Source organism: Phaethon aethereus, assembly GCF_964289735.1.
Source record: "Phaethon aethereus genome assembly, chromosome: 4".
Lineage (NCBI taxonomy): Eukaryota > Metazoa > Chordata > Aves > Phaethontiformes > Phaethontidae > Phaethon > Phaethon aethereus.
Window position 1 is genome coordinate 1,739,456 of NC_138578.1, and position 26,504 is coordinate 1,765,959.

Sequence of the window (26,504 nt, forward strand, 5' to 3'; positions counted from 1 at the left end):
GCTTCATCTCTTCTCTCCTTCACTTCTCCTTTCTCCTTTTAGACTCCAGGCCAGATGTGCATTCTGGCCAGTGTCCGCCAGCTGTGTCGCCCAGATTTCGGAGCTCCGCCTGTGCGGTTAGTGACGCACCAGAGGAAGGCGGCTAAGGCAGCCGAGAGTACCCAGCCCGCAGCATTAACTGGGCTTTAGCGCTGGGTTGTGGCGATCGCGGTCTGCTCAGCCTCTTGGAGGCTCGAGAGGACCCAGGGCCCTGCAAGTCAGCCAGACGTGTGTTCGGGTCTGGTTCCTTTTACAGAAAAAAATGTCAAGTACCTTTTTGGGTTTTCCAGCGTGTTGCCGTCAAAACGTTCTTGTACGTCCGCATTTTTCAAGTAGCAGGTTACCGTGCCCCACCTCATCACGACTGACATTTTTTCCTTGGGTTTTTACGATGTGTTTTCAGTGTTGGTAATTACATTAATGGAAAAGCTTAGCCGCATCAGCTTCAGCTTTTCACAGCTCCCCTCTCCAGCGGGAAAGCTCTTTGGGCTCAGACTGTGCGAGTAACGCGCAGCCCTTCCGCTGAAGCTCTTTAGTGAGGGAGCCGTTCCTTCTGCTTCTCCGTAGGCAAGAGAGCACAAAAGCTGTCCTGGAAAAGGGCAAAGACTCGCACGGATCGGACTGACAGGCCTCCGCTACAGGGGTTTTACGTCATTTTGGAGCTGCTCCACAGCACAAATTTTAAGATCGTTTATTTTTAGGTGAACCATTAAATTGCATGTTGGTGGCGTACAGAAATCCCCGGTCATGGCCGAGCTCCACGCCTTTCATCAACAAGTGCGAGGGAGGGTTGTTTCTCTGGTCCCTGCAGTTCTGCTTTTAGCAAGGCACGCCTGGCCGCTCCGCGTAATCCCGCATCCAGCGGAGCTGTGTTCCGGCTTGGGGTCTTGCTGTTCTGTCTGGACAGCGTCGCGGGCTTTGCAGACTGGCAGAGGCTTAGGGCAGATAAAGCGATGATTAGAGTGTAATTGCTGTTGACAGTAGAGGGTGAGCTGCTCAGCGAAGGTAAGGACTCTGGCCGGGGGTACGCATGAGCGCAGACCACGCCGTGCTGCTGTTACATGTCTACTGTGGCCGTGACAGGTTCTCCTTGTTCAGAAACAAATTCCTTCCACAGCGTTTAAAACTAAGCACCTGTATATAAACGCATTTATCCCTTCGTCGAAGCGCAACGAAGAGCCCACGCAGCAGTTAGCTGTCCAACAGAACAGAAGGTGGAAGAGCCGCTTTGATGAGAGGAAGTGATATGTAAGGAAAAATGGTGAAGAAAGCCTATTCCAGGAAGAATTTTGTTAAGTTTTTGTGATTATGAATCTGTTCTTCCACTGAGTTTTTGCTTTTCCTCTTTCCCGTGCCACCTGCAGTTTGTCTACCTATAAATACAGTTCCCTGGTTTTCTTACCGGGCAAGAGGATTCTCTCTCATTGCTGGCTTCTGTCACACCAGCGGTTGGGAGCTCTCACTGCCAATACGTACGTTGAGACCAGCGGGAGGTCTATGGTGGCAGGAGCCGTCGGTCCGGACACAGTTACCTTATGCCTTTTCATGGATGTGTTCTCAGCTTTGCTTAGGAACTTTACAAGGAAGTTCAACATTTTGGAGTTGGAATAAAACAGAAGGAACGTCATTTTGACTGACGCAGGTAGCGTCGCTGTCACGGCGTCAAGGAGATCGTGGTCCATCCAGAAGGGCCTCTTGCGTCCCCTGACCCATGCAGACTGTGGAGGGAAACGGTGAGCTGCCTTTATAGACAGCAGCTGTAAAGATCTTTGATAATAGCATTCCTTGCAAAAAATGAACTAACAAAGCTAATTACTGAGAAATACTCATTTGAATAGATCCCAGGAACTCTTTTCCTCCGTTGGGGAGATGGTAGCTAAAAACCTGGATGCAGTGATACCTGTAAATTAAGGATGACCAGCAAGGATGATACTAGCTAATTGCTGATGGTGTTGAATACTGTGTTTTAAAATTTAGAATCAGAACTATTTAGAAACTAATTTACCTTTTCTGTTAGAGAAGAATGGCAGGTGGTGAACTGGAGGTGAGTGGACCCTTCTCTAATGCGAAGCGTGTTTTAAGAGGGTCATCTGTGGCACACTTCTGTCCAAGGGAAAGCAGATGGTGTGGTCCATTTTAAACGTTAAATCATCCTAGGGATATTTCTGGAGCTAGAAGATACAAGCTTTTGATAGAACTTCCATGCTGTTAAATGTGTTTATATATATAGGAACTTGTAAAGTGTGACTGGATTTTTTTTTTTCCTGCAGCTATACTCTTTGCCATAGTTATCCATGTTTTGACTGATCGTTTGTAGGGACTGTTCCCCTCCTGCCGACCTCCCCCGGCCCCATGCTTTCACCTGAAGATGAGCCATGGCCAGAAGCCGACTCTGCGGTGGATGTGCTTCTGATTCTAGTGGCGTGTGAATTTCTAGGCCAGCTTATGGAGCGTCCTGCTAACCTATCAAGTTGTGAGATGAGGAAATAATCTTCCTCTAAGGCACATGATAGTTATGACTTCTAGTCCTATCTGAAGCTGGTTGGAAGAGCTCTCTGTTCCCTGGTGCCCAGTGGTGGTACACTGGGACTGTTCTGAATTAGGCGTCCATCTCGTGGTCACCCAAGACTACAGAGGACTGACCATAGTGCTCCTGCCTATCCCCTCCAGCCCTCTTTCCCCAAATAGGAAGCTCCGCTCCTTATCTCTTTTCCAACAGCTGACCGAAGCTGGCTCAGATGCCTAGGAGTAATGAATCCAAACCATGAGTGAAATAATTTTGAGACCTTATTCTAACAACTTAGTTAATGAGCACTGGGGGGGCTACATCTCTGTTAAAGCAACTTCCTTGAGCACTGAAAATTCATAATAGTGCTACTGAAAATACCCGTTTAAAGAGTTCAGGGCCTGGAATTCTTCTGAAGCTTTTAAGGAACTCGAGGAAGCTGCCCAAAAATGTAGACCACTCGAGCCATCCAGCATTTCTTCTTCCAGCAAGTTCCGAGTTAGCGAATAGATTATGAATGCAACCTGTGTTTTCAAAATGTGGTGGGCTTTACAGGTATCCCCCTCTCCAAAGTGCCTAGCCCTTTTATAATGCATTATTCAAATGATGAATCCAAGGACTCTTGAAGTGTGCTCCCTTGTGAGTAACAATTATTTTCACTTTGATTTAATGACACATGAAGCCATGAGAACTTCTAGGGTTGCTAAGGTAGAGCTCTTGGATGTTCCTGGGAGAGTGGCTTTGAAAGTCATGCACTCTGCGCTCTTACTAGCTGGAAGCTTTGGAAGTAAAGGGCTGGCCACTCCAGGCTGTAAACACTAAGAGAGTCCTCACATACTCAAACACGTATTTGGTTCCAGCAGACCAGGTATCCAGGTATGCGTTTCAGCAGTGGACCAGTCTGGAAATTGTTGCTGACTTACTTTTTCTCATCTGCAAACTGAATCGCAGAGCCTCTGAAGATGCTTTTTCCATACTTTTAGACATTGATACCTCTGATGATTTTGCAAAATGTGACTTTTTTCCTTCTTATGTATTTCATCTCTTATTACAGTTGTGTTTAAAGGGCTCGCTTCACGGCTGATTTTAGCGTTATCTATAAACGCACGGTTCTGGTCTCTTGGACTTGTTTGGACTGTATGGGTAGCACATGAAGCCATGTCGTCTGTCTGCAGTTATGACACGAGCTGTCATGCGAGTACACTGATACTTAACTGAAGAACTTGGCGTTGTGTGAAGTAAAAAAGGAATGGGTTTGCTTGCTTTATGTGTATGTAATATGTGACCTGGAAACTTCTGCTACGTATCCCGCAGTTGTACATATCTCGTGCGGGAGCTTGCAAATACCTGCCCCTTCCTTTGCTGTCGTGGCCGTGGGTTGTCGCTGGCCTGAGTTCCTCACCTGGAGCCTTCTGCTCCGGACAGTGGAGTTTTTTCCTTGGTGGTCTCGTGTCCACTCGGCATTAGTGATACGGCTTGTCAAGCGATCTGGTTCTAACTCTTCTTCCTGCCAGGTCCGCAGGCAGTGTTACGCCGCGATCTCTTAGTTTTGTTAGCTTTTTTCCTACGTATAGCGTAAGTCCTTACGGTGCTACTGTACAAAGGGAAGCTGCAACTAAAACAGGGTACACATTAATCGTCAGACTATTGGCTAACTTGACTGTTACGGCTGGACAAGCCAGGCAGTAGTCACCTGTCGGTGGGCAATGCCTCGGTACAGCTAAAACCAAGCTAAAAATAAGGGCAAGAGCAGATGAGGCAGGGCAAGGCCAGACAAGTCCTGAGGCCCGTGTTAAGCCAATGCAGAGCTGTGATCTGGTATTAGTGGTGGGAAGGCAAGGTGTAAATGTGTCCCTTAGACCTTGGGGCTATATAGCAAGTAGGCTGGGCGTTGTTATTCTCCATTACTTCTCCTCTTTGCTACAGCACTGGATGTGGAGAGCATCCTTCCTGTGCTCTTAAGCTTCCCGTTGTCAAAGCAGAAGCCGGTAGTCCTTGAGCAAAGAGTGGCAGCATGTTCAAAACGAGCTCAGTTGGATCCTGAGACTTACTCGTCACCTTTTTTACAGTCATCCGCTAAACCCGGGGTATCTGAGATGACTTGTGTTTTAAGTCTCACTGTGCCTGTGGCGCTTCCTGCGAGTCCGTCTGAGAACGTGGCACGTGCCTTGTGTGAGTCTTCGCAGTATGTCTTACAGCAGAGTGGTGACAGCTGGTTTTACTTAAAGCCAGAAAACGTACCGAAGGAGTTCCCAGCGCGTGTAAATACCAAACCAGTTTATATCATGTCAGGACTATGGAAGGAAGGTCTTTAGAGAAGTGATCTCACAGGCATTCTTTCGTGTAGATCTGGCGCGTGCCATGGGCTTCATTCTTTTCTAAAAACAACTCCTGTCTTATAAAGTTGGCATGCCTCAGACGTATGCCTCCCGCTTGCTTTGCATCAGCCAGACTCGCTCTGGCTCTGGAAGTTCAAGGCCATAGATTTGTTCAGTAACTTCGATATCCAGTTATTTACAATGGTGCTGTGCCTGCTAACGCCCCTCACCCGGGTATGTTTTCTAGCTGCTGCTTATCTTAGCGTGATTGTATGACTGTATGTGTTAGAACCTCAAGCGACGTTTCCACTTCCAGCGGCATTTGTCACTCCCTTCTCAGACCTAGAGCATGGCAAGTTCCTAGACAAATCTAAAAGTGCTTTCACCGTGAATCAGCTGAATGTAGAACTGTTGCAGCGGGACCCAACTGTCCTGTTCTGCGTCAAGTGTGAGCTTGCGCCAGCAAGCTCGTGTTCTCCAGTGGTGAGAACTCCGGAGCCGGCTGACGTTCCTCTTTTGCTTTTTGTGTTACCAGTTTCTGGTCATGGGATGGAAAAAGAACAGTTAATAGTTGGCCAAAATATTTAATTATAGTTTCCTTAATAGTGTTTAAGTTTCGGCTTTGTTTTGTGTATGTTTGCTGCCAGGTAAGGATAACCGACAGTTCTAGACAAGCCTCATGCCAGGTAGAGAAGTGATGCCGAGAAAATTACAGGGCAAAATTCTAGCCATTTCCATTGGAAAATTTTATCCCAAGTTGGCTCTAAACACATTCAGATATGTACAGGATGATGCCTTTGTGGTTCTGTGTGGCTTCCTAAGCGTGCTGCTGGCATCCATCTGTCATGTAAAGGAGCGCTAAGAGCTGTTTTCGCTGGCGATGCATGGAAAGGAAGCGTCCTTCCCGTTACGTCAGAGCAAAGGTGGCTCCGCAGAGCCGCCAAGGAAGATCGTGCAGGAAATCTTCCATCCTTCGCAGAATTATTCTGCAGCTGGAATTGCTAAGGTACCAGATAACCAAATGTTCTATGGAAGCAGTCAGCACTTCAAAATATTTTCGTTTCTCTTTTAAGTCTAACAACAAAGTAAGATAACGTTTGTGTTTGCGGCCCATTGAGTTCATGCATTTAATGAATAATCCTGCAGCCCGGAGATTCAGACCTTCCTTTAATCCCTGTTTGTTTGTAATTCTACCAGTCACTGTCACGCTAAGGGTCCCACTGGAGAGAATATAAACAGAGCTATAATGCTCTAAGCTCTAATTGGCTTAATCATCTCAGGAGGGTGAAAGATATCCAGACTGTGTATGAAGTCACAAGAACTTTTCCTCTCTTTTTTTCGCAATTCCTCGGTGTGGTTAAGCTACTGTGAAAGTGGAGTTGCGTCTGAACCTAATCGCTACTATTTTTATTTCATAGAGTATTTATTGCATCAGACCAGAGCCATCATTACCTTGCAAATGCAGGCAGTCCTGCTGTAGGCTGGGAGGTCCTTCTTCCATTTTGGTGGTGTTCCTTCCTCCTAAGCTTCCCCTACACTCTCTTCGCTGCATTACTACAGCTCTAACAGCAAGTCCCTCAGCAGATGGCCGTCTTTGGTCACATTTGCTGCTTCCTGTTAGCCCATCACTAACACCAGTCAAGCACCCTCTAAATAATCTGTACCACCTTGGAAGGAACCTCACAGACCATCGATGAAGAACGGAAGCACTGAGGGGGAGGTGGGAGGGTATTTCCCCAAAAATCTTCATTCCATCTCTGGTGTCATATCCCTGATCCTCAAGGGAAGACCTACAAAAAAAGATGAGCCTGGAAAATAGAAGTTCATAATCTTACTAGCTCCTGCACTCAACGGGATGCTGGTTCAATGGCACATTTTAAGCACTCCTCGCCAGTCCTCAGTGACCTAAAGCTCTGAAACTACCTATCACGCTGTTTCCAGTAGGAAATGCCGTAGTGTCTTTGTCCTCTGCTAACGCCTCCTCTGATCCACAGATACCAGTTGCATTTCCTGTCACACACACAACCTAAACAATAAGTGTCTGATCACACTCAGAACGGTTGTTTCCAGCTCGTACTTCTCTTGAAGGTTGGTTGCTTCTCTTTCAAAAGGGCAGCTTGTGTGCTTGCAGGGTTGTCGGCGTTTTCCGGTTCTGCTAGCTGACTTTGCAAGGTGTGACATCTGCCGACAAACCTCGCCTTGCCGCGGCCTTGGACTCTCACGGGCACAGCAGCGCTTCCATCCGCACACGGTGCACAACAGACAGCAGAGAGAACACCTGGTGCGCGTTCCTGTCTTCCATTTTGCTTTCCCATGCCTTCATGTCTTGGCATCTCCTGGGCGACTTTATTCATACTGAGTTTCTCCTCGTAATGCTTTAATTCCTAAATATCTTCAGTTGATACTTTAAACACAGCATTATTGAGTCGGTAAATGGATACCTATGTTTGTTTAGGTTTGTCAGTGTTTTCAGACTACTTCTGTGTTTGGGCTGTGTGACAAGCTTCTTTTTTGGCCTTTCCGCAGCCCCTTTGGATACCCTCAGGTGAAGAATGACTTTCTCTAAACATATTTACGCCACCCCTTGGCTCAGTTCGGTGTGGACATGCAAATGAGTTCATATTTTTTTTTAAGTTAGATGTATTTTTTAAAAGCTCAACATGAAATACTATCTCTAGTTAACCTAAAACTGTTGACAAATGACAACACATGTTCAAGTGATGGAAGCACTTCCCTCGTCTTTAAAATTGTTTATGTTTGTTAGAGCGTAGGTTTGGATAGCAGCTGCGTAATTCCATTGGGAAGCAGCCCTGGGAAGAGGTGGGTGTTCTGACGGCTCCCGGGCTGGGCTGCACGGCGAGCTGGGGCTGCACCCGTGAGAAACATTATCCGCAATGCTTCATTTAGATGAGAACCCATGGGGAAAAAAATAGGAGCAAATGCAGGACTTCTTGCTCAGACACTATTCCCAGCGTCATTGCTTCAGCCGGCCCTGTATGGTTTTCCCCGAGTTTTTATTGCTTTTGAATTTAATGTGATTTCAGTTAAAAAGCAGGCAAAAAGCCTGGAGGAATTATACACCAAAAGATCCAAGATTGCATATTTACCGTGGGGCTGCAGTTCTCACATGGGAGGCACGGCTTCTGAGCCGTTTCTCTCCGCCTGGTTATTCCGGTGGAAGAAATCGGGCATTGTGAACTTAGGGTTCTGGGTTTTGTGTGAAATCTGCTGATTTTTGTGTGCAGATCTCCAAGTTTATCACAACGCAGACACCACCGCTGTGGAAAGTTGCACGTAGAGCGTTTCGAACCATTTGTTTTTTTTCACGGAAAAGGTTTGCATCGTGGTAGTCCCAGTTTGCTTCGCTGTCCACTCGCTGCTGGACATCTCGGTGCCTCTGTCATTCATGCTCATGAAGAAAAGGCCGGTGCTTTCCTGTGACTTTCCCACCTTTGACATGGCACTGAGAGCAGCTCCGGAAAGTAGGAAACGCTGAAATCTCACCCGTGAGGATCCTAGCGATGGCTAAGGCTTCACGTGCGTTTCAGCGGGACTTTCAAAAGCGAGCTGAGTACCTCGCTCCCGCTGCAAGTTGTTTCCGACCCTTTTAGAACCCCGCCTGAACGGTACGGGTCGGACTGGCTTGCTGCAATCCCAGCTTCCCGATGGTTTTGTTGGGAAGCGGACAGAGCGGCATAACCAGCAGTTGCACCCAGGTCATGGTCTGATAACTTGGCTTTCAGCTGGGCCTTTCAGGCTTCTGACACCACATTTATGGTAGTCTTCAGAGAAGAGAAGGAATGGCTTGTGGTTTATTCTGGGTTTTTTTGGTTTCGTTTTTCTTAATGCCCAGGTGGTTGTTCTGTCTCCCTTGAGGGAAATGTTAAATCCGATTCTCTCCTCTCTGTGACCGTCCCATGTTGCTGCAGGAGGACTGGCTTGCTTTGCGTTACCAGAACTTCACAGAGAATGTTTGTTTATTGTGAAATAGCCCAGAGAGACGCTCTGTACGGTGCCCACTGGCTTCTGGAAGCACTTAACCTACAGTGAAGCCATCTATTTTTATGGCCGACATGCTCGGTTGGGATTGCTTCAGATCCAAACTTTCACTCAGCCCCCAAAAACAAACAAGCGGGAGTTTTGGCAATAGCTAAGCAAAGACAAACTCGCATACACATTCCATCAAAGACAATAACAATATTAAGGAACCGAATCTCGGAGCGAAGGTTGCAAGTCCCAGCATAGGTGTTTGGCCTGGGAAGGGGGGATTCGGGGCAGTGACGCTGGAGTAAGGGGCAGATTCTTCTCACACCACAAAGACAGTTGTGGTACCGTTAGAACGTCATTCTGATGCTTCTGGAGTAAAAGGCAATTCCATGGAATTCTGCAAGAAAAGATAAGGGAGAGTGCTTAACTTCCTAGGATTTTTCTTTTGAAGAACGTAGTAAAACAAGGCACACAAGTTTCAGCACATCCCAGAACCTAATGAGAACATCCTGTCATAATATTTTCCACTTGACGACCTGGGTGGTTTCTTTTGCAAGCACCGATCCCTCATAATTAGACGGTGCCAGCAGTGCCACAAAAATTTTGCATATAAGCAATTCCTGGAGAAATAAGTTAGAAGTCTGTTGGAACTGTTTGGAATTGCCGTTTGACCTAAATGATTCTTCTTTTCTTCCACAGCTTTTTGAAACGCGGACTTCAAAATAAGCCCTGCTAGGCAAAAAACTAGGGGCTTTCACAGATTTATTCAAGTGCATATATTGACCTTTGTTGTAATTAAGCTACCTCCTGCGTTTCTCATACTAATTTTTTGGCAAAAGGTCCACAGAAGCCAAGAGGTATTCTTGTGTTCCTGCTGAAGTCTGTGGGAGCCAGCTGCCAAACAGCTGGCCATCCACTCCTGGTAGCTTCTTGTTCCACATCTGAAGGGCCAGGTCTTTAGAAGGCATCAACATCTTAAATTGTTAGTTAGTAAAGAACAGAAGAAATGGTCAGCAAAGCGTGTTGTGGAACTGTTAAAAGCCCACTGCAATACCTGAAACTCTGCTAAACCTGCCTGAGTTGCGTGGGTGCGTTTAAAAGGCAGATGAGCTTTTGTATAAAGCAGGTTGCTGAGGACCTTTGATAATCTGATCTGCGTTGACCATAGATAAAATCTGGATAAAATCTCAGTCTTTGGCTTCAATAAAGCTTGAAGCTGCGGAATAACTTTTTCATGACGGCTTTTTTATGTCTTGAGGACAGTTGCGTTTATTATCACTATACAGACCCCTGGGGAGAGCGAGACAGGTAACATGTGAGTATTTGGCATTAATGTTAGATACAGGGGTTACAGAGAAGGCGTCTCAAACGTTCAACAAGAGGACAAGAGGCAACAGTCATCTCTTGCAACAGGAGGAATGAGGGCAGGTACTAGGAAAAATGGGTTGCTGGGGGGGGTGCTTCCCTGGGTCGGGGCCCAGAGAGGAGCTGGGACCTTCATCCACCAAGAGCTGCGAGGCGGCCGGGATGAGTCTCCGGGCAACCTGCTGCGACTCTGAATTTGGCCCTGCTTGAGTGGCCTCCAGAGAGCCCTTCCCACCCGAGTGCTTCCATCGGTGAATCTCATTCCAAGCGCAAGGTAGGGAAAGGTCATTTTCAGCTAGTTTCTTCAGTTAGCAAGCCTTGTTTTAACCCTTATGCATTCTTTTTGACCTGTCAGTCAAAGATGCCGATGGCTTTCCCTCAGAGTTAGCGGGAAGCTGTCGGTGGTTGACTTCTCTGGAAAGGGTGTGAGATGCCATCACCTCGGCTGGACCCGGACAGTCAGGAGTCACGGGGCCTGGCCAGATGACTTACTAAAATCAGCCTGATGCACCAGTTATCTCTATGCAGTTTATTCCAGGTGTGTTTTTTGTGGAAAATTCTGTTTCACAAAGAAAAATATCCTCAGAAGCAGAATTCCTTGGAGTACCTTCACTGCTTACTTCACACGGTTGCTTCACTTTTTAGCTCTCGTGCTTTGCGAAAGGAGCAAAGCTGCCTTCAAGGGTTTTAAACATCATCTTCAGGGTGTAGTAGAGCCACTGCTATCATCAGCTGCCTTTCCTAAGTGAGCCATCCTTTTCTTCCTACCCTTCTTGCATTTCATCACAAGAGAAGCTTACTGCTCATTTTTTGTGTCCGGTAATTTCTCTTGTCGCTGTCCTGGGTGCAGATGCACAGAAGTTCAGTCAAATAAACAGACTAAGCTCTGTAGCGTTCTGAAAGATCTGGACGTTAGGACTGGGAAAAAGAGCAGGGGAAAACTTAGCGAGAATGCCTGTCTGCACCCTAGTAACACAGGTTTTGAGAGCTGAAGAAAATACTGAACTTCAAGCAACTATTCACTAGGAGAGAAGGCAATCATGGAAACTCAATATTCATCCAGTGGTTAACAAGTAGAAAAATGTGCAACGGCTACTTAGTGCAACTTCAGAAGTGACATTATGAGTTGGCCCAGTTTCCTTTCTTTGAAAGTAGCATAATGGAATTTTTTAGCTGCTACAGAATACAGCTGTCCTTGGGGACAACTATACATTAACACCCTCGTTAAGGCGGCATATGCGTTGATCTCAATTTGTTCCAAACTGATTTTTCATTATTTTCGTTTTGAATTAGCGACGTTGCGGAGCCTCCCGAGACACCGTTGCCAGCTGTATTTTCAGGAAGAGGCGAGCTTCGGCTACCGAGTGCTTGCTTCTCCAGAATTCATCCGCGGGTCATAATCTTTCGCCAAAAAGAAACTCTAGCTCGGTGACGTCATCCTGCTCCTCGCGAGCTTGCACGCGTGGCCTGCGCGCCTTTGCGCAGCGGCAGGGCGGTGCCGGGACGCGGCTGTAGCTCTCCTGGCTGACGATCAGCCCGTGGCCCCAGGCTGGCCCGCTGGCCCCGCGGACACGTCCACCGCTGCGCCCCGACAGACAGCTGCCCTCCTCCGGCACCGCTGCCAGCTCTTCACCCGGCTCAGAAGACCTTCGCTTGCATCCTTGCAACCCCCCGACCTCTCCTTTCTGTCGCCGTGTATGCTTCCTTTCTCTCCACCGACCTCGCCTCCGCTGATGAGTTTTCGTGCTTATGCTTCGGATCCTTCCTGAAATGCGATTCCTCCATCTCCGTTTGTTCTTTTTCTCAGGGGACGGTACGACACGATTCCTATTCAGAACATCGCTGAGCGATGTTAGGCAGGTCGACGCAGCCCTGCCCGCTGCTCCTGTGGCCTTGGCAGCCCTGCAGCCACAGGAGCTGCAGGAGCCTGCAGGGACCAGGTGAGCCAGGCTTCTCTCCAGCTCAGCACTGGGGCACGGAGCAGCGGGTCACATCTTGCCCTGCCACTCTTTCGAGGCATTTCCCTTTTTTGTGCGCTAACGGGTATGAACCGCTCGTCCGCTAGCTCGGACGTCCGCTGAGACGAGAAAAGTGCCTCCGAAAGGGATGCGGGACAAGGCACGCGTCCTTGGGCCACACACGCCACAGCAGCGGTATCGATCCGGCAGGGTTAGATGAAGGCAGGTCTCTCGTCTGTCAGTCTGATGCCCTGGAGAGGCTTCTCCTCGCTCTTCCGCGCACGGTGTGACTTGGAGCGGAAGAGTTCCTTGACAATGGGCGGGCTTATAGTTACGCTGCGTTCATCGCCGCCGTGTGCTCACAGCTGTAAACCTCAGCGCCTGTGTATTCGCTTACTTGCTGAGTTTTCTCCCACGCGAGGGAAGCAGCCAGGGACTGAGCAAGGCTCTAACCGTCCGACTCTGAAGGTAACCCCCGTTCCCGCTGCTGCAGAGCTATTCCTGCCTTCCCTCGCTTGCCACGGCTAGCTGCGCACCCCGAGGGGCTCCGGTGCCAGCTCAAGAAGCGTGAAGCGTGGACAGGTCATGCTCAGCTCCATTCCACCCAGTGAAGTCTGAAGAAAGGACGCAACATCCCGGCGTACCCTCTTATTCCTTAAGGAAGTAAGCGCATACGAGTAACACAGGTACACAGGTATAAGGAACACTGCTGATATCAAAGGCGTTGTATCACAGTATTCAGTCCACGTATTTTACAGCGTAAAGTAAGATTGTATGAATCTTCCGTGTGAGAAACGCTCAGGGTTCTCTTTAGGTGTACAGAGGTTTGGCTGACGACAGCGTTCATGAAATTAGACTTGGGCAGGTCACAGCTTTCTTCAATAGTAGGGAAAGAGCCATAGTTTCATTGTTTTAAAGTTACACTCAGGAAAGATACATGCTGTAACGAGAGTATCTTTTGGTTTTTAAATACAGGAAGGCGTTTGGGAGGGGTACAGTTATGCCCAACTTTTGACCTAGGTGTTTATGTTAAAAGTTCAGTGTTTCTGAAGAAGGATTTCGAGGGGAGGCAGACTTCATGGGTCTGCAAAGGGGTTTTGGCTTTTCAAATACGCACGTCTGGGTGGACAGAGGGGCTCCGTAGGTTTATTTGTGCTTGGCAGAAACTTGCCGCCCAAGTCCATCAGCATGGTTCCAAGTCTCTAGAGGTGGCACAAGGCCAGGTTAGCAACCACGGTTTTTCGGAGAAAATCCGATGACGTGGAGGAGATGTCATTCTGGTGCATCTCTGTTCAGTTTCCACTACTTCATTTGCTACGTGCACAGAACTCCTCCTGTCTTTTCCTGGCAGAGTAACCCCAGCTGGACTGGAGGAAGGTGTCATTCTTTGCTCTCCTCAGTTTTGCACGGTAGGCAGGCTCTGGTGTGTGCTGTGAGAAAAGAAGAGAAATTCCACGCCTGCAGGCACGCATACCGTGCTGTATGTTTTGACTTCCTACCCAACTGTTGGCGTAACCATTTCACTTGGTGAAAGAGCGGGGACTAATCTTTTTCTGACAGGTAAGATCATGATGTAAAAGACGCAGGTGACTAGCAAAATAAAAAAGGAAGAGATAATGAACCAGCTCATTCCAGAATGAGATTAGGAAGGATTAGTCTGTCTAGCACAAATCCGCAAACAGACAGCCTAGTTCCCTCTGTGCGCGACAGAGAATATTGCCGTTCGGCGACGGCCGTCTCTCTTTACTGCGTAAGGCAACGCACTGAAAGCTGCCAGGTTGGCTTTGTAGATTAACTTGCAAAGAACCTTTGTCTTCAGATGATTAATTTAAATAATTCACTTGAGTAAGCATTGTTGTGATCTCTTCCCGCTCGTAAGAAGGGGGTCGTTTCTCCAGCTTTTGCTTGTGTCCAAATTACTTGTTCTGTGCTCTGGAGAACACTTTTATAAGGAAAGATTGGTTTCTCCATTACCTGGTGACAGCAGCTCCAACATGCGCGCTAGGCATTCAGCTAGCAAATCTGCATGACTGCCTACATGTAAACTGTTCATCTCAATGCTAACACCACACCTGGATTTAAATATTTGCAGATGATACGCTCTCTGCAGTCCTGATGCTTAGAAGAGTTATACCAGCTTCGAGCACCTCAGGTTTTCCTAAGCCCTGGATTAACATGCAAAGATTATGATGCATTTTTCTTTGAATGCCAGTTTTCTGTGTGGCCCATTCCGTGCAAAGTCTTGCCGAGCACAGCGAGCAGTCTGTTTTCTGCAGTTGCAAGGGTTTCGTGCAAGAAGCATTCAGACTCTGCCCTTCCATTATGAGTACCTGTACGTACCTACTGAATGAACTGAATGGAGAATGCCGATGCCTTCACCGCTTGTCGCACTCATACTGCAGTAAATAGCTCTCTGCTAAGATTTTTCCGTAATGTCTCCTCCTGCTACAGCATCCATAAATTTTTGAAAGAACTCTGAATTGTAGAGGTTGTGGCTTTCTGAAAAGCTCACCCTTCCAAAGCCAGGAAGCTCTCATCACAGAAAGGAGATAGAAGATGGTTTTCACTACAACTTCACAGTAAACGTAGGGGTTGGCTTTGTAATTAGTCTCATTTGGAGCAATGCGATGCATAGACCGGAGGCCAACTTGGACAGCCTTCTGTAGAGCGGATTAGGTAAAATACCTGTGTTTGTCTCCGTGTCTACCTGCCTGGGAGGTTCTGAACTACACATGTGTGTCTTATATTTATAAGAATAATAATACTGCCATCTTCTGAACAGAACACACCTGAGGACGCTTTCTGTGCATTTCTCAGAAAGGATACCTGCTGGTCCCCCTTCCCTGTGCTGTGGGTGAAGCCAGTCAGCCCGGAACAGACTTTTTAGAATGAGCCAAAATTAATGATGATCAATTATGGTAAATAGCTTCAGTTTGACTGGGGTATTTGGAACAGACTTTAATGCTCTGAAAAGGTTCATTGACGCTCTGAGCTCTTCTAAAATTTCCACCAGTGCCCTAGTACTCAGGTGGATCATGAGCGGTGGCACAAAGAAAGAGATTTAATGGCTGGGCTGTAGGAACGTTGGCATCTTAGAAACACAGAATCATTAAAGTTGGAGAAGAGCTTTAAGATCATCAAGTCCGACCGTCAACCCGCCACCACCATGCCCACTAAACCGTGTCCCGAAGTGCCACGTCTACACATTTTTTGAACGCGCTGCGCCGCTGCTCTCCTGTGTCACGCCGGCATCCCTTTGCCCTTGCGTTTTGTTAAGTGCTTGGCAATGGATGCAGCCCGCAGCGTTTGCAGACGGAGCTATCGTTAGTGCATATAACCTGGGTTTGATTGCGATCGTTTGACTCCAAAGACAGTTAAGTGCTGGGTTATGGAAAACAGACAGCAAGAGAACAGATAAACCACTCGTATTGCCCTGTATATTTTGGGCAGGGCATAGCAATTTACAGTGAGTGTGTTCAGGGAGAGGACCCCGCAGCTTCGCTTCCCAGCAAGGTGTGGCGAAAGGCAACACGTAGAACAGGGCTTGCGAAGTAGTTACTGACTGATAAGCAGCTCGAATCAGCCTTTAAGTCAACAGTTGTTTCCCCATGTTAGTGTTTCTGTTAAGGAGTCGTGTACTTACGTAGTGCCACGAACAGCAGACAAAGAATTAAAAAAGCGTTAGGAAAACTGTAGCTAGAGTGGTCCCAGCTTAATATCCTCAGAAGTCCTGGTACGTTTCATGGAATACGCGGCATGCCAGGCTGAGGGAGACGGTTGGGTTGTTACCACTGAGCCCGGCCAGGGAAGGGTTGGGGTTTCTGTGGAAAGAAGTATGCGAGTTGCATTTCAGGAGGTTGGGAGGCTCAATGCTTGAAAATGTTTCCAGTGCTCCTTTTTCTTTTTTTCGAATCTTGGCCAAAAATGGTCATTACATTTCTTCCTAGAGTGAGGTTATTTTTTTCTTGCTTTGTTGGGATTGCACACTTGAAAAATATTCTGTGGGTGCCTGCATGGAAAATATTGGCATATTGAGAATACCCTCTGTGTGCAGACAGTGGCTGCATATTAGAGAGGGGTGGGAAGAAAGGAATCCTTCCTGACTCGGTCTGCCTGCTCACCTGCACACAAGAAAGAGATTCTCTTCGTTTGAACCGCAAAACCACCTATTTAAGAAGGGAAGCGACGGCCAAACCAAAGGTGCTGCACAGTGCAGGTCGTTGGTTCTTTCTGAAGGGATCTCAAGCTATTCCATTCATGCCGCGGGCGGAGCGATGCGATGACATTACTGGTGTATTTCCGTTGGACGCTGCGCTCGGCAGTTTTGCCAGCTGCAGCAATTTTTAGAATTGGAGCTTGTCTATGAATTTCCCACTTGTGTGCTATCACAGGGTTCACATTCTTGAGAGCGAGAGGACTTGCGGTTGAATTGTAAAGCTGTTTGCAGATCTGGTCTCTCACCCATAGCGGTGGGCTAAGCTTCTGAAAACAACCGGGGACAACCTTGCCTTTTGATGTGGGGTTTGGGGAGAGTTATTTATGTGTTGCTGTGGTACTTAGGAGGGAGAGTCTTCCCAGCTAATTCAGCCGGTAGCTGAATCTGCTCAAGGCGAATTACAGCGTGGCCATCCAGCACATTTTACAACATTGGCCCTGGTCCTGCTGTCCTTCCATAAGCAAAACTTACATCCAGTTTACTGGGAGTCTTGCCTGAAAACATGTGAAGGGCCAGTTTTTGTACTTGCAACCTTGGCTCTCATCAACTCCAGCGTAGAGGAAAAGGGCTTGAAAGCTGTGCCACCCTTTGGGGGAATGCCCCGTTCCAATACGAGTCAACGCAACAGGAAGGCGGGACCATCCTCCGCTGGACGCTGGTTGCTTTTGCTGCGTTCGTAGAGCTGGAAGATCTCTGTGTATTTAAGGGCTATATCATCTCTTTCTTCCAAATGGAAGAGTTGGGGAACGGGGATGCTCCCTGCCTGCCGCAGAGCCAGATACACAGGAACAGCTCGGTTCCTAGTGAGGACTGCAATACGGAGCTAGCGGTTCACTCTGTAAGATGTTCCAGACAGGCCTCTTCACTGTTGCTTATTGCTTAGAGCCTGTTAGTGTGCTGGCTCAGATTTAGGAAGAACTAAGTAGCCTACAACTATGATTTTTTTCCTGTCAAAAATCCATGGTGATGTTTTGCTTTCCTGTCCTAAGTGGAAGAAATCACTTAGGAGTCATCGCTGCTGTTGAATGCAGCCCCTTAAAAGCTGGTTCCGAATGGTTCATCTGAACTCTGCCCCTTGACCGGTGTCTTCAAGGAACCCTTCTAGTATTCTGTGATATTCACAGGAGAGGATGTTCCAACACCTACTTTTTAAACAAAGAATTAGAAAACCAGTAAGTCAGTCGGAAGTTCTAGCTTAGCTCTTCCAGCGATGGGGTATGAGGGGGAAACACACAACACCGCTATTTGAGACCTTTTCAACACGAATTGGGGCTGACCACGTTACTTTGGAGCGCGAAAGCCACAGGTTAAGTGTTGTACAGCATCCCCAGCGAATGCTGAGGCATCCCATGTCTGTGGCACTCTGTAACACATGCCTGATGTGTTGGGAAAAGAGGATGGGGGAAATTCCGGGTTAGGAAGTGAAGTATTTGGTCTAAATCTCCTTAGAGATGAATTTTATGCTTGAAATAAGAGCCGTGTGATAAACTATAGAACCATATGGTTGAATGAATCTTTTCATTGAGTATCTGATTTCCTCCTACCCCTACGCCACTAGAATAATCTCTTCAGAGTTCCTGTTTTATTTTATCCTAAGAAGTGGCGACTCTACAGAGGAGGGTGTTGTGCGGGAGGATGTTTCTGAAATGGAATTGGAGTAGACGTTGATGTCTTACTGTTTCTTGTAGGGTCTCTTCTGGGCGTCCTCAGAGAGCTGAGTTCCCTGTACAGCAGCGTAGAGCAGCAACTGAACGAAACCCTGAGGCGCCGCCGGCACGCGGGAGACGACGACTACAACATTGAGGTGCTGCTGGGCGTGGATGACTCTGTTGTCCGATTCCATGGCAAAGAACACGTTCAAAACTACCTCCTCACCCTCATGAACATAGTGAGTATTTTCCACAGCGCTGCACTGCTTGTTTAGGAACGTGAACGGCTTTGTAATCTCTCGCAGGAGTATCTAGGAGACCGTGCTTGACGCAAATATGATCATTTTGTCTGCTGTTGGATCTGGTTCTCCCTTTTCAAGATGTTCCTTTAACTGATCTTTTTCACAGTAGTTTTCTCGGGCACGTTCTAGGGTAATTCCAAGAACTGGAAAATAGTCGAAAAACAGTGGGGGAAAAATGTAAACTTGATACACTTTGCGTAATTCCTAACGTCTCCCGCAACACACTTCTGAAGGAAACCAGGTTAAAGAATAAACAAGCAGAGCAAAAAGGCGTTCTAAACCCCTAACAGCTCTCTGAAAGAAAGCAAACCTTCTAGTAACGTCTCGTCCTTAACTCGTGTGGCAATATCTGTATTTATATAGAAACTGCAAAGGAACAGAGGCTCGTAGAACTGCTTTATCATAGTGTGTCTTACAGGGTTAGCAAGTATTTTGTGTCTACCCATACATTTCTGGCTGTAAAATCAATGGCAAGATACTATGTTTAAAGATACGGTCTTGAACTACACTATCAGGCTCTATGGAAATGCACATTACAGAAGAGCACAGTTCACACTGGGCAGTAAAATCATGTACCATACCAGCATTGAATGCTAGAATTGCTCAAGCTTAAATGGTTTCTTCTGTCTTAGAAGAAATCTAAAAAAAAAAATACAGGCAAGGAATGTAAAGGAGATGTATAATCCCTTGCAATGTCTGGCCTTCTCTTAATGCATATACGTGTCAGACCTATACGGATACCTTTTAAGAAGCTGTGGGGATCATAAGTTTTTCCAGGAAAGAAAAACAATATCCCGAGGACTGTTTATAAGAGAATAGGTTTACAATTAATAATGATTTGATGAACGTAGAAATGAGTCTTGTATTTTTTACACACGCCTTTTTATTCCTGGACTAATTTAAAAATGATTCCTTAGGCTTAGAAATGATCTTTGCAACATTCTGTGTCACATCGGCTGCCATCATTCCTGGCTGTGAGAGTTCAATCCTTTCGCTATCGCAAAGGGTCAGAAACACCTTCTCCCCCTCACCCCCGAAGCCTGGTTTGAGCTCCCCGTAGTACACGGCATCCCACCTCAGCAGGGACAGCCAACGTGAGTAACCATTTGGTGAACCTGGCCCTCAGTCCGTGCTTTATGGTTAGTTCGTGTGTCTGTGCTGGTACTCTTTTCTTACGCGTTTTCTGTTCATAATGCCTTCCCTTGGTCACAGCTTCATCCCGTTTTGACCGCAGTGGCAGGCAGTGAGGCTGCGCGTGGCGCTGGCGCGTAAAAAGATGAATTGAGGCTCGCTGTCTCGCTTAGTTCATTTAAGCCTGGATTACGTGAGGGGTGACTGGCGATTGCTGGGGTGACAGGAGCAAGCCCCTGACACCTCATCAGGCCAGTGGAAAATCTGCTCCCAGTGGGTGAATGGAAGAGGTGAGATCAGTGACGCCATGAAGGGGTGGGAAAGCAAGACTCAGTGTTATATACAGGACTTGCCGGGACAACGCCTCTGCCTTCGGCCTCGTGCGTGATGCAGAAATGACGGCAGCGCGGCATCCAGAACGACTGAGGCGTTATTTCGCGCCCGTGCCTCCAGCCTTTGGTCCAAGCTTCAGTCCGCGTGGCTCGTATCGTAACGTGTCCCACACCGAACGCTTTTACACCGCTGCCATTCAGTGCACGCGGTGCGACGGCCACATCACGCACATGGCTACTCGGGTACGGAGACCTCAAGCTGAAAATGTTGCCTCCTGTGTTTCAGACTAAAAAGGAGTTGCCGTATTCAGAGAAGGTCCCTCCGCTCCCTTTGCCAGCTCCTCAGTCAGCTAAATAAGCTCTTCCTTCCTAAGGAACTGTGCTGCCAACCACACAAATCCCACGTACGTCCAAAACTATACTGCTTAGGTACAGAGGGGACCCCTAAACATTGAGGGGCAAGCACAGGGCCAGGACCCAAGTACGCCCACAAGTACGGTTTTGCTGTCGCAAGACCCCCGTTACCTTTTAGATGTTTAAAGCCAGGTTCGTTCTTTAAGAAAATCCAACTCAGCACCACGCAGCTTTTGCCTGTCACAATCCCGTTGCAGTTTTCCAAGTGCGCAAACATACTGAGCGTCTTTGAAAACCTGCCCCGCCTGTTCCAGCTCCCAAAATGAGGACCAGCAGTTTAAAAATCTAATCCGTAGAATTTGGGGGGCGGGGAGGAATCCAGTCCCTATATGAATTTAAACCAATGATATCTTTTCCAGCGTAACTGTATAGAATTATAACAACTCTGCATAGAATTATACTGTGCTACAAATCTGGAATAAGAAAGTCCAGACAGACGCGCACACTGTAATTGAAAAACAGCATTTAATCTGCTCAGTTTACAACCTGGAGCTTTGTTCAGTCTTAGGCCTTTCCTACTGTTGCTGTAATTGTGAGCTTGTATGTTTTAGGTCACCGAGGTGTTTCAGGTGCCAGGGGAGTAGGGAATGGATGTGGTAGAACCTTGGTTCGATGAAAAGGGGCTCTTGCGTTGAGTTATGTCGGTGCATTTGGTTTTGGAGCCCAAAGCATTTCATCATAACTTCCTCCCCTCCTCTGAGACGCACACAGAAAGCCTTTGACTGTGGGGTAGTAGGAGGCTGGGTGTGAAGACCTTTGAGGAGAAACAAGCCGCTGAACCTGGGCTGCTCTGTGGATCACCTCTGAGACGCAAGTGAATCCACAGCATGACATTCATGGCCATGAATGCACATGTGCTAACTGTGTGTCTTTGTTGTTAGCGGAAGCTTCTTTTTTAGGCTTGAGGGAATCTGAAAGCACATGAGCAAGTCTTTGCTTGTTCCTAGAAGATCATCAGCCACTGGGACTGCAGCTGTTGCAGAGCTGTTGCTCTGCTGGAGCATGTCCAGAGAAGGGCAACAAAGCTGGTGAAGGGTCTGGAGAACAAGTCTGATGGGGAGTGGCTGAGGGAGCTGGGGGTGTTCAGTCTGGAGAAGAGGAGGCTGAGGGGAGACCTTATGGCTCTCTACAACTCCCTGAAAGGGGGTTGTGTTGAGGTGGGTGTTGGTCTCTTCTCCCAAGTAACTAGCGATAGGACGAGAGGAAATGGCCTCAAGTTGCACCAGGGGAGGTTTAGGTTGGATATTAGGAAAAAGTTCTTTACTGCGAGGGTGGTCAAGCATTGGCACAGGCTGCCCAGGGAGGTGGTGGAGTCACCGTCGCTGGAAGTGTTCAAAAAACGTGTGGACGTGGCACTTGAGGACATGGTTTAGTGGGCATGGGGGTGTTGGGTTGACGGTTGGACTTGATGATCTTAAAGGTCTTTTCCAAGCTTAATGATTCTGTGAGTCCGCGGCCGACATCAGCAGGCACAGTTCAGCAAAGCTCAATTTGTCTGACAGACGTCAACCTGAAGTTTGGCTCAGATTTAGGTTTGGATCTAGTGGTGTGAAGGGACAAGAACTGAACATTACGTATCTAAACTTTTATCTTTTCCTCTTCCTAAAAATGGGAGGCTCTAGACGAGAAAGAATTTGTGACGGATGTTACGACCATTTGTGGCGGGATTTGCGAGCCTGACGGTAACTCGCTGAGACTTGCCTTCCTGAGCAGGGAAGTTAAGGGCAGTTTTGCCACACGTCATGCAGCCTATGGAAGGTAGCTCCAGAGCAGCTTCCAAAGAGCAAATATATACGGGCATCGTAAGCAACGCTGTTTTGCTCAAGTGCAAAAAAAGCAGTATTAAATCCCATTCATTCAACCCTGTGCCAGGACTGATTATCCTGGGCACAGTGCCATGCTGACACAGCTATCCGGCGTGCGGTGCCAGAGCCAACTCGCTGGGAACCAAGCACTGCATGCCCTTGCCACGCCATTGGGAGCTCCGGGCCTGGAGGTTCGGTTTCAGCTAAAGAAATGCCTGAGATGTTTCCCTATACTTAACATTTGTACGTACTCTTGGCTTAAGAAACAGGCTGGAAAAGCCAGCAGCAGCGATGCGTCTGAAACAGCTGTTAAGGGTCAGCGCTGGAAGTCAGAAGCCCAAATGGGCTCACCTAGTCCAAAGGAAGAAAGTCCAGCCTGGTCCCTAGCTTTTAGGTGAAGTTTGCCTGAGTCACTGGCAGCCTGCCTTCCACAGGGGCTGAGGGGTGAAATCACCCGTGGGAGAGAACGTCGCTCCCCTGGAGTTGTGTCGGGTAGCTCGGTGGCCTGCCCGTTCGTTACCGGGCGGTTTCAGCTGAATTCCTTGAGGTGACGGAATCGACATTTTTCAGATCTTACCTTTACCAGGAGCACGCAGGGAGTTACAGCCTCCACCTCCCGGACCCTGCCATGGCCCTAGCTAGCACCGTTCCTCATCCCCAGCGGAGCGTCCCTTGGACAAGCTGCAGAAGTACAGCGGGGACAGCAAGTGGAGTGAGAACTGGTGGAGGAGCGGGGAATGGGGTGCAAGTAGCGCCGAGGAAGCCTACCCTCATTTCTCTCCCCACCTCCCTCCGTTTGTTCCCCCACACCGGTTACGCCCCAGGGCCAGGGCAGCCCTTCAGTGGCTCACTGGGTCTCTCGGGAGCCGGGTGCCGTCTCCATCGCGTGGTGGTCTGCCACACTGGTGTCGGGCTCGCTTCTGGCAAGAGGAGAATGGGTTTTCTCCGCTGTTTGGTCAACGTTTTATGGGAGCGTGGCACTGTCAGTGCTTTTGTGCGTTGCAGCTAGCTCTCCTTTTGTGTTACGTTGCCTCTCGTAACACGGCGTTCCTCTCCTCCGCGGTACTTAAGAGAAACCTCTAACAAAAACAGAGGCTTCCGAAGGCGCTGCGTTCCATTTAGAGGAATTTCGTTTTTCTGCTAACAAAAGACAGAACAGTGAGACCATCATAATGATCACTTTGAGTAAGAGGTGGCTAGCACGCTTTCTTCAGTTGCTACTTAAAAAAAGCTTGATGTTTTCCTCACTGTGGTGTCAGATCTGAAATGAAAGGTCTCCTGCATTAGGCAGCTGACACGTGTTACTCCCCTGGGTGGCGCTTAAGACAAAGCTTCCCTGGATCACAGTGACTGAGATCAGAAGGATATGCACAGAGGACATCAGGTTATGCTGAGGTTATGCTGCCCAGGGGGGTGGTGGAGTCACCATCACTGGAAATGTTCAAAAAAACTGTGGATGTGGCACTTGGGGACAAGGTTTAGTGGGCATGGTGGTGTTGGACTTTATTATCTTAAAGGTCTTTTCCAACCTTAACAATTCTGCGATTCTAAGCAGGTTTGGACTTGGCAGTATTTACATCTTTGTTTCTTTTTTTTTTTTTTTGCTGAGGGTAAACCAAGATTAGCCGGTAGTGGTACTTCCACGCATCATTCGTTCTCAGATTGCAAGTTGCTTTTGACAGAATTCCTCTTTCGGAGATCACTGTCCACTCAGCGTTGCAGTTTTGTGGGTACCGCCTTCTTTCTAAATAACAAGCTTAGTTTTTGTTGTCAACATGCTGAAGTCAATGAGAGCTTTACGATTAGTGTCAATAAAAACAGACAGCGCCAGATACGTCTAAAAATTCTGCCATGGCTCTCCGTGCACGCACATCACCTGCAGGTCTTTATCTCTCCACCAGCTGCTCTCATTTTTTCGTTCACCCTGCCTCTGTCTAGAAGCACGTAGCAGGACCCAAACACATTACGTAGTTGAGAGATCTCTTGACTTTTCCTGGTCTCGAACTCGATCGCTTCCCTGATTGTTATTACCTCAGATGAAGGAGAAGAATCAGGTCAGCGCTGGTTCTTTTCCGTGCAGTTCCACGTGGAAACGAGAGCCGGTGCTGGTGAGCGACTACAGCATGCCTAAGGTAGACGGGCGGGCGGCCGCGTTTTTTCCGCGCGGATCTGCCGCGCTGTTCTTGCCAACAGCACGAGTTTTCTGAAAGAAAAGCCAGTTCCCCCTGAGCAGCGACTTGTGGCTGCGCTAAGCTGCGCGGGTCATTCGTGTCGCTGAAGAATGTGAAATAGGAGTTAACGTAGTTTTGGCAAACGGGGAAGCAAGTTAACTTTTGAATCCAGAAAGTTTGAGATGCAAAGTTGTTATTTGTGTGAGTAACAAAATATTCTCCATCCAGTACTTGCAGGGAGCCCTTTCCTTTTTACCACATACCTTGTGAAACGTCAGCAGCAAATCTTCATTACAGATGATTTCAGAATATTGTCTTTTTCGTTTTAAAAACATTTAACTTTGTAAACAGCAGAGCTGATACACTGTCCCAAAATGTTTTGATCTTTTCTTAAACATCCGTGGCTCCATCTGCTGAGAGGAGATGTCAATACAGAGCCTGGGCGAGCCCAGAGACCGCTTCCCGGCGGAGCTGTAGGTCCACTAGATTAAAGACGGTTACCTCTTCTAGAAGCAATGCTTTTGTAACAGTCTAGTCATTCCTGCCCAAATTTTAGCAGTGGTGGTCTTCTTAAACATCACTTCCTAAGCAAGGCGCAGGTGAAACAGAAACGAGAAGAAAACACGATGCAAAATAAATGCGGGGAGAGGTGACGGCGAGAGAAGGAGTACTGAGCTTTTAAAAATTCTCCTAATGAAAAGGCTGCCGGAAGAGCCCAGGTTCAGCGCCGTTCCTGCCCGGCGGCTTTCCCGGAGGCTTGTGATGCAGAGCCGGGACGCTAGCGGAAGACCTGGCCGCAGGCCGCGGGAGTCTCGCTGCTGGCTGGACTGGGCTGCGGGCTGGGTGCTGGGCTGGCAGAGGAGCAGCGGGAGGACGCAGCGTGTCTTCCCTCCCTCGAAACCTTTGAAGTGCCCCCTCCCAGCCCAGCTTTCTGTGGTGAGCAGGCGTGCTGGAGTAGCACAGTTCAGAAGGAAGTTACCTCCTTGCATCCCAGCACCGCCGTGAGCACTGGGCGATGCTCTTTACGGGCCAATAGCCCATTCTGTGCAGGTGGTGACGTTTTCTTACGAGTTTGGGAGTCGTCGTTCTTGCCTCTCACCCAGCTGGTGGGTTACGCTGCGGAGCTGAATCGCGGGGCTTCGAGAATGGCCCAGGCCCCCTCTCTTCATCACAAGACTGAAGAGGCTCCGGCAGCTGTTTCTCCTGCAAAGCCATCCTTCTTCACAGCCCTGGTTTTTGACACTTCATTTTGTCAGGCTTATCGCTTACCTTGTTGTCTGTCGAGGTTACTCGTTAGGGAGCCGTTTCTAGTGCGTACAGTCATCATGCTTTGTTTCTCCCATGTATGACTTTACATTGATTTTAATCTAATATTTCCCTCAGCCTCTGGTAGAGACTGGTGGCATGTGAAGCTGTCACCAAAAGAGCACGACTCACTCCTTGCCATTTAATCTAGTGATTGACACCCATGGATGGTCAGTAGAGCAGTAGTTGACTGTTTTTTTCGAAGCTGTTTCATTCCCAGTGATGGCAACAGTAGAGCAGCTGATGACGTTAATCATTAAATTATGAATTACTCAACATTCCTTCACTGGAGAATATGAATTAAGAAGCTGCACTTTCCTCTGTGCAAGTCAGAGAGAGAAATTTAAGTAGTTCATCAAGGCAGAAGCCAAAGGTCATGGAGGCTCCACAGTCCCCAGAACCCAAGGGGAGTCAAACGAAGGCTTTGGTGTAAGCGGAGAGGAACTTGCTATGAGCGAGCAGAGGAAGGGACATGGCGGCAAAGAAACTTCTGTAACCTTCCTCCGTCAGTTCAGTTACTCCAAAATTATTTCTGTTGAGATATCTTAGTAATTTCAAAAAAGTGATCAAAGACACCATAGATTCTGAGAGAAGGAAATGAAGAGCTGGTAATCAAGGTAGTACTGTTCTCATATAGGGCTTTTCATCAAAAAATATCAAAGGAGGTCACTACAGGCAGGACCTGAAACACAGAACAGGAAAGCAAACTCACTGTGGGTCAGCCAGTAATAAAAGAGAATCAAGGGCAGAGTCCAGCTTTCCCGTGTCTCTTGGTGCTTCGACCCAGCAGCAGCCATCCCTCCTAGTCCTCCTGCAGCCGAAAGCCAGAAGGGACCACGTCTGCTGGCAGATCTTGGAACTGGTCTGGAGAGACCGTGGTGATGGGTTAGGCTTTGCTAGGCACATGGTTTACCCCCTGCCAAGTCACCTGGGACCCCAGCCCTTGGCAGAGCTGCAGATTGCCTTGGATTAGCCTGCAGCCCCTACCTGGGCACCACGGAGGTAG

The 26,504-nt window shown here is 48.0% G+C and overlaps 1 protein-coding gene across 1 annotated transcript in view; it reads left to right on the top strand.

Moving 5' to 3' along the window:
* ADAMTS3 (ADAM metallopeptidase with thrombospondin type 1 motif 3) overlaps positions 1-26,504 on the top strand; it is a gene marked incomplete at its 5' end in the record, with an annotated part of 126,031 nt that overhangs the window by 72,011 nt on the left and 27,516 nt on the right. The window contains one exon of the mRNA XM_081999422.1: positions 18,078-18,277. Within this exon, the coding sequence (XP_081855548.1) occupies positions 18,078-18,277 (200 nt within the window). The remainder of the gene's footprint in view (positions 1-18,077; positions 18,278-26,504) is intronic.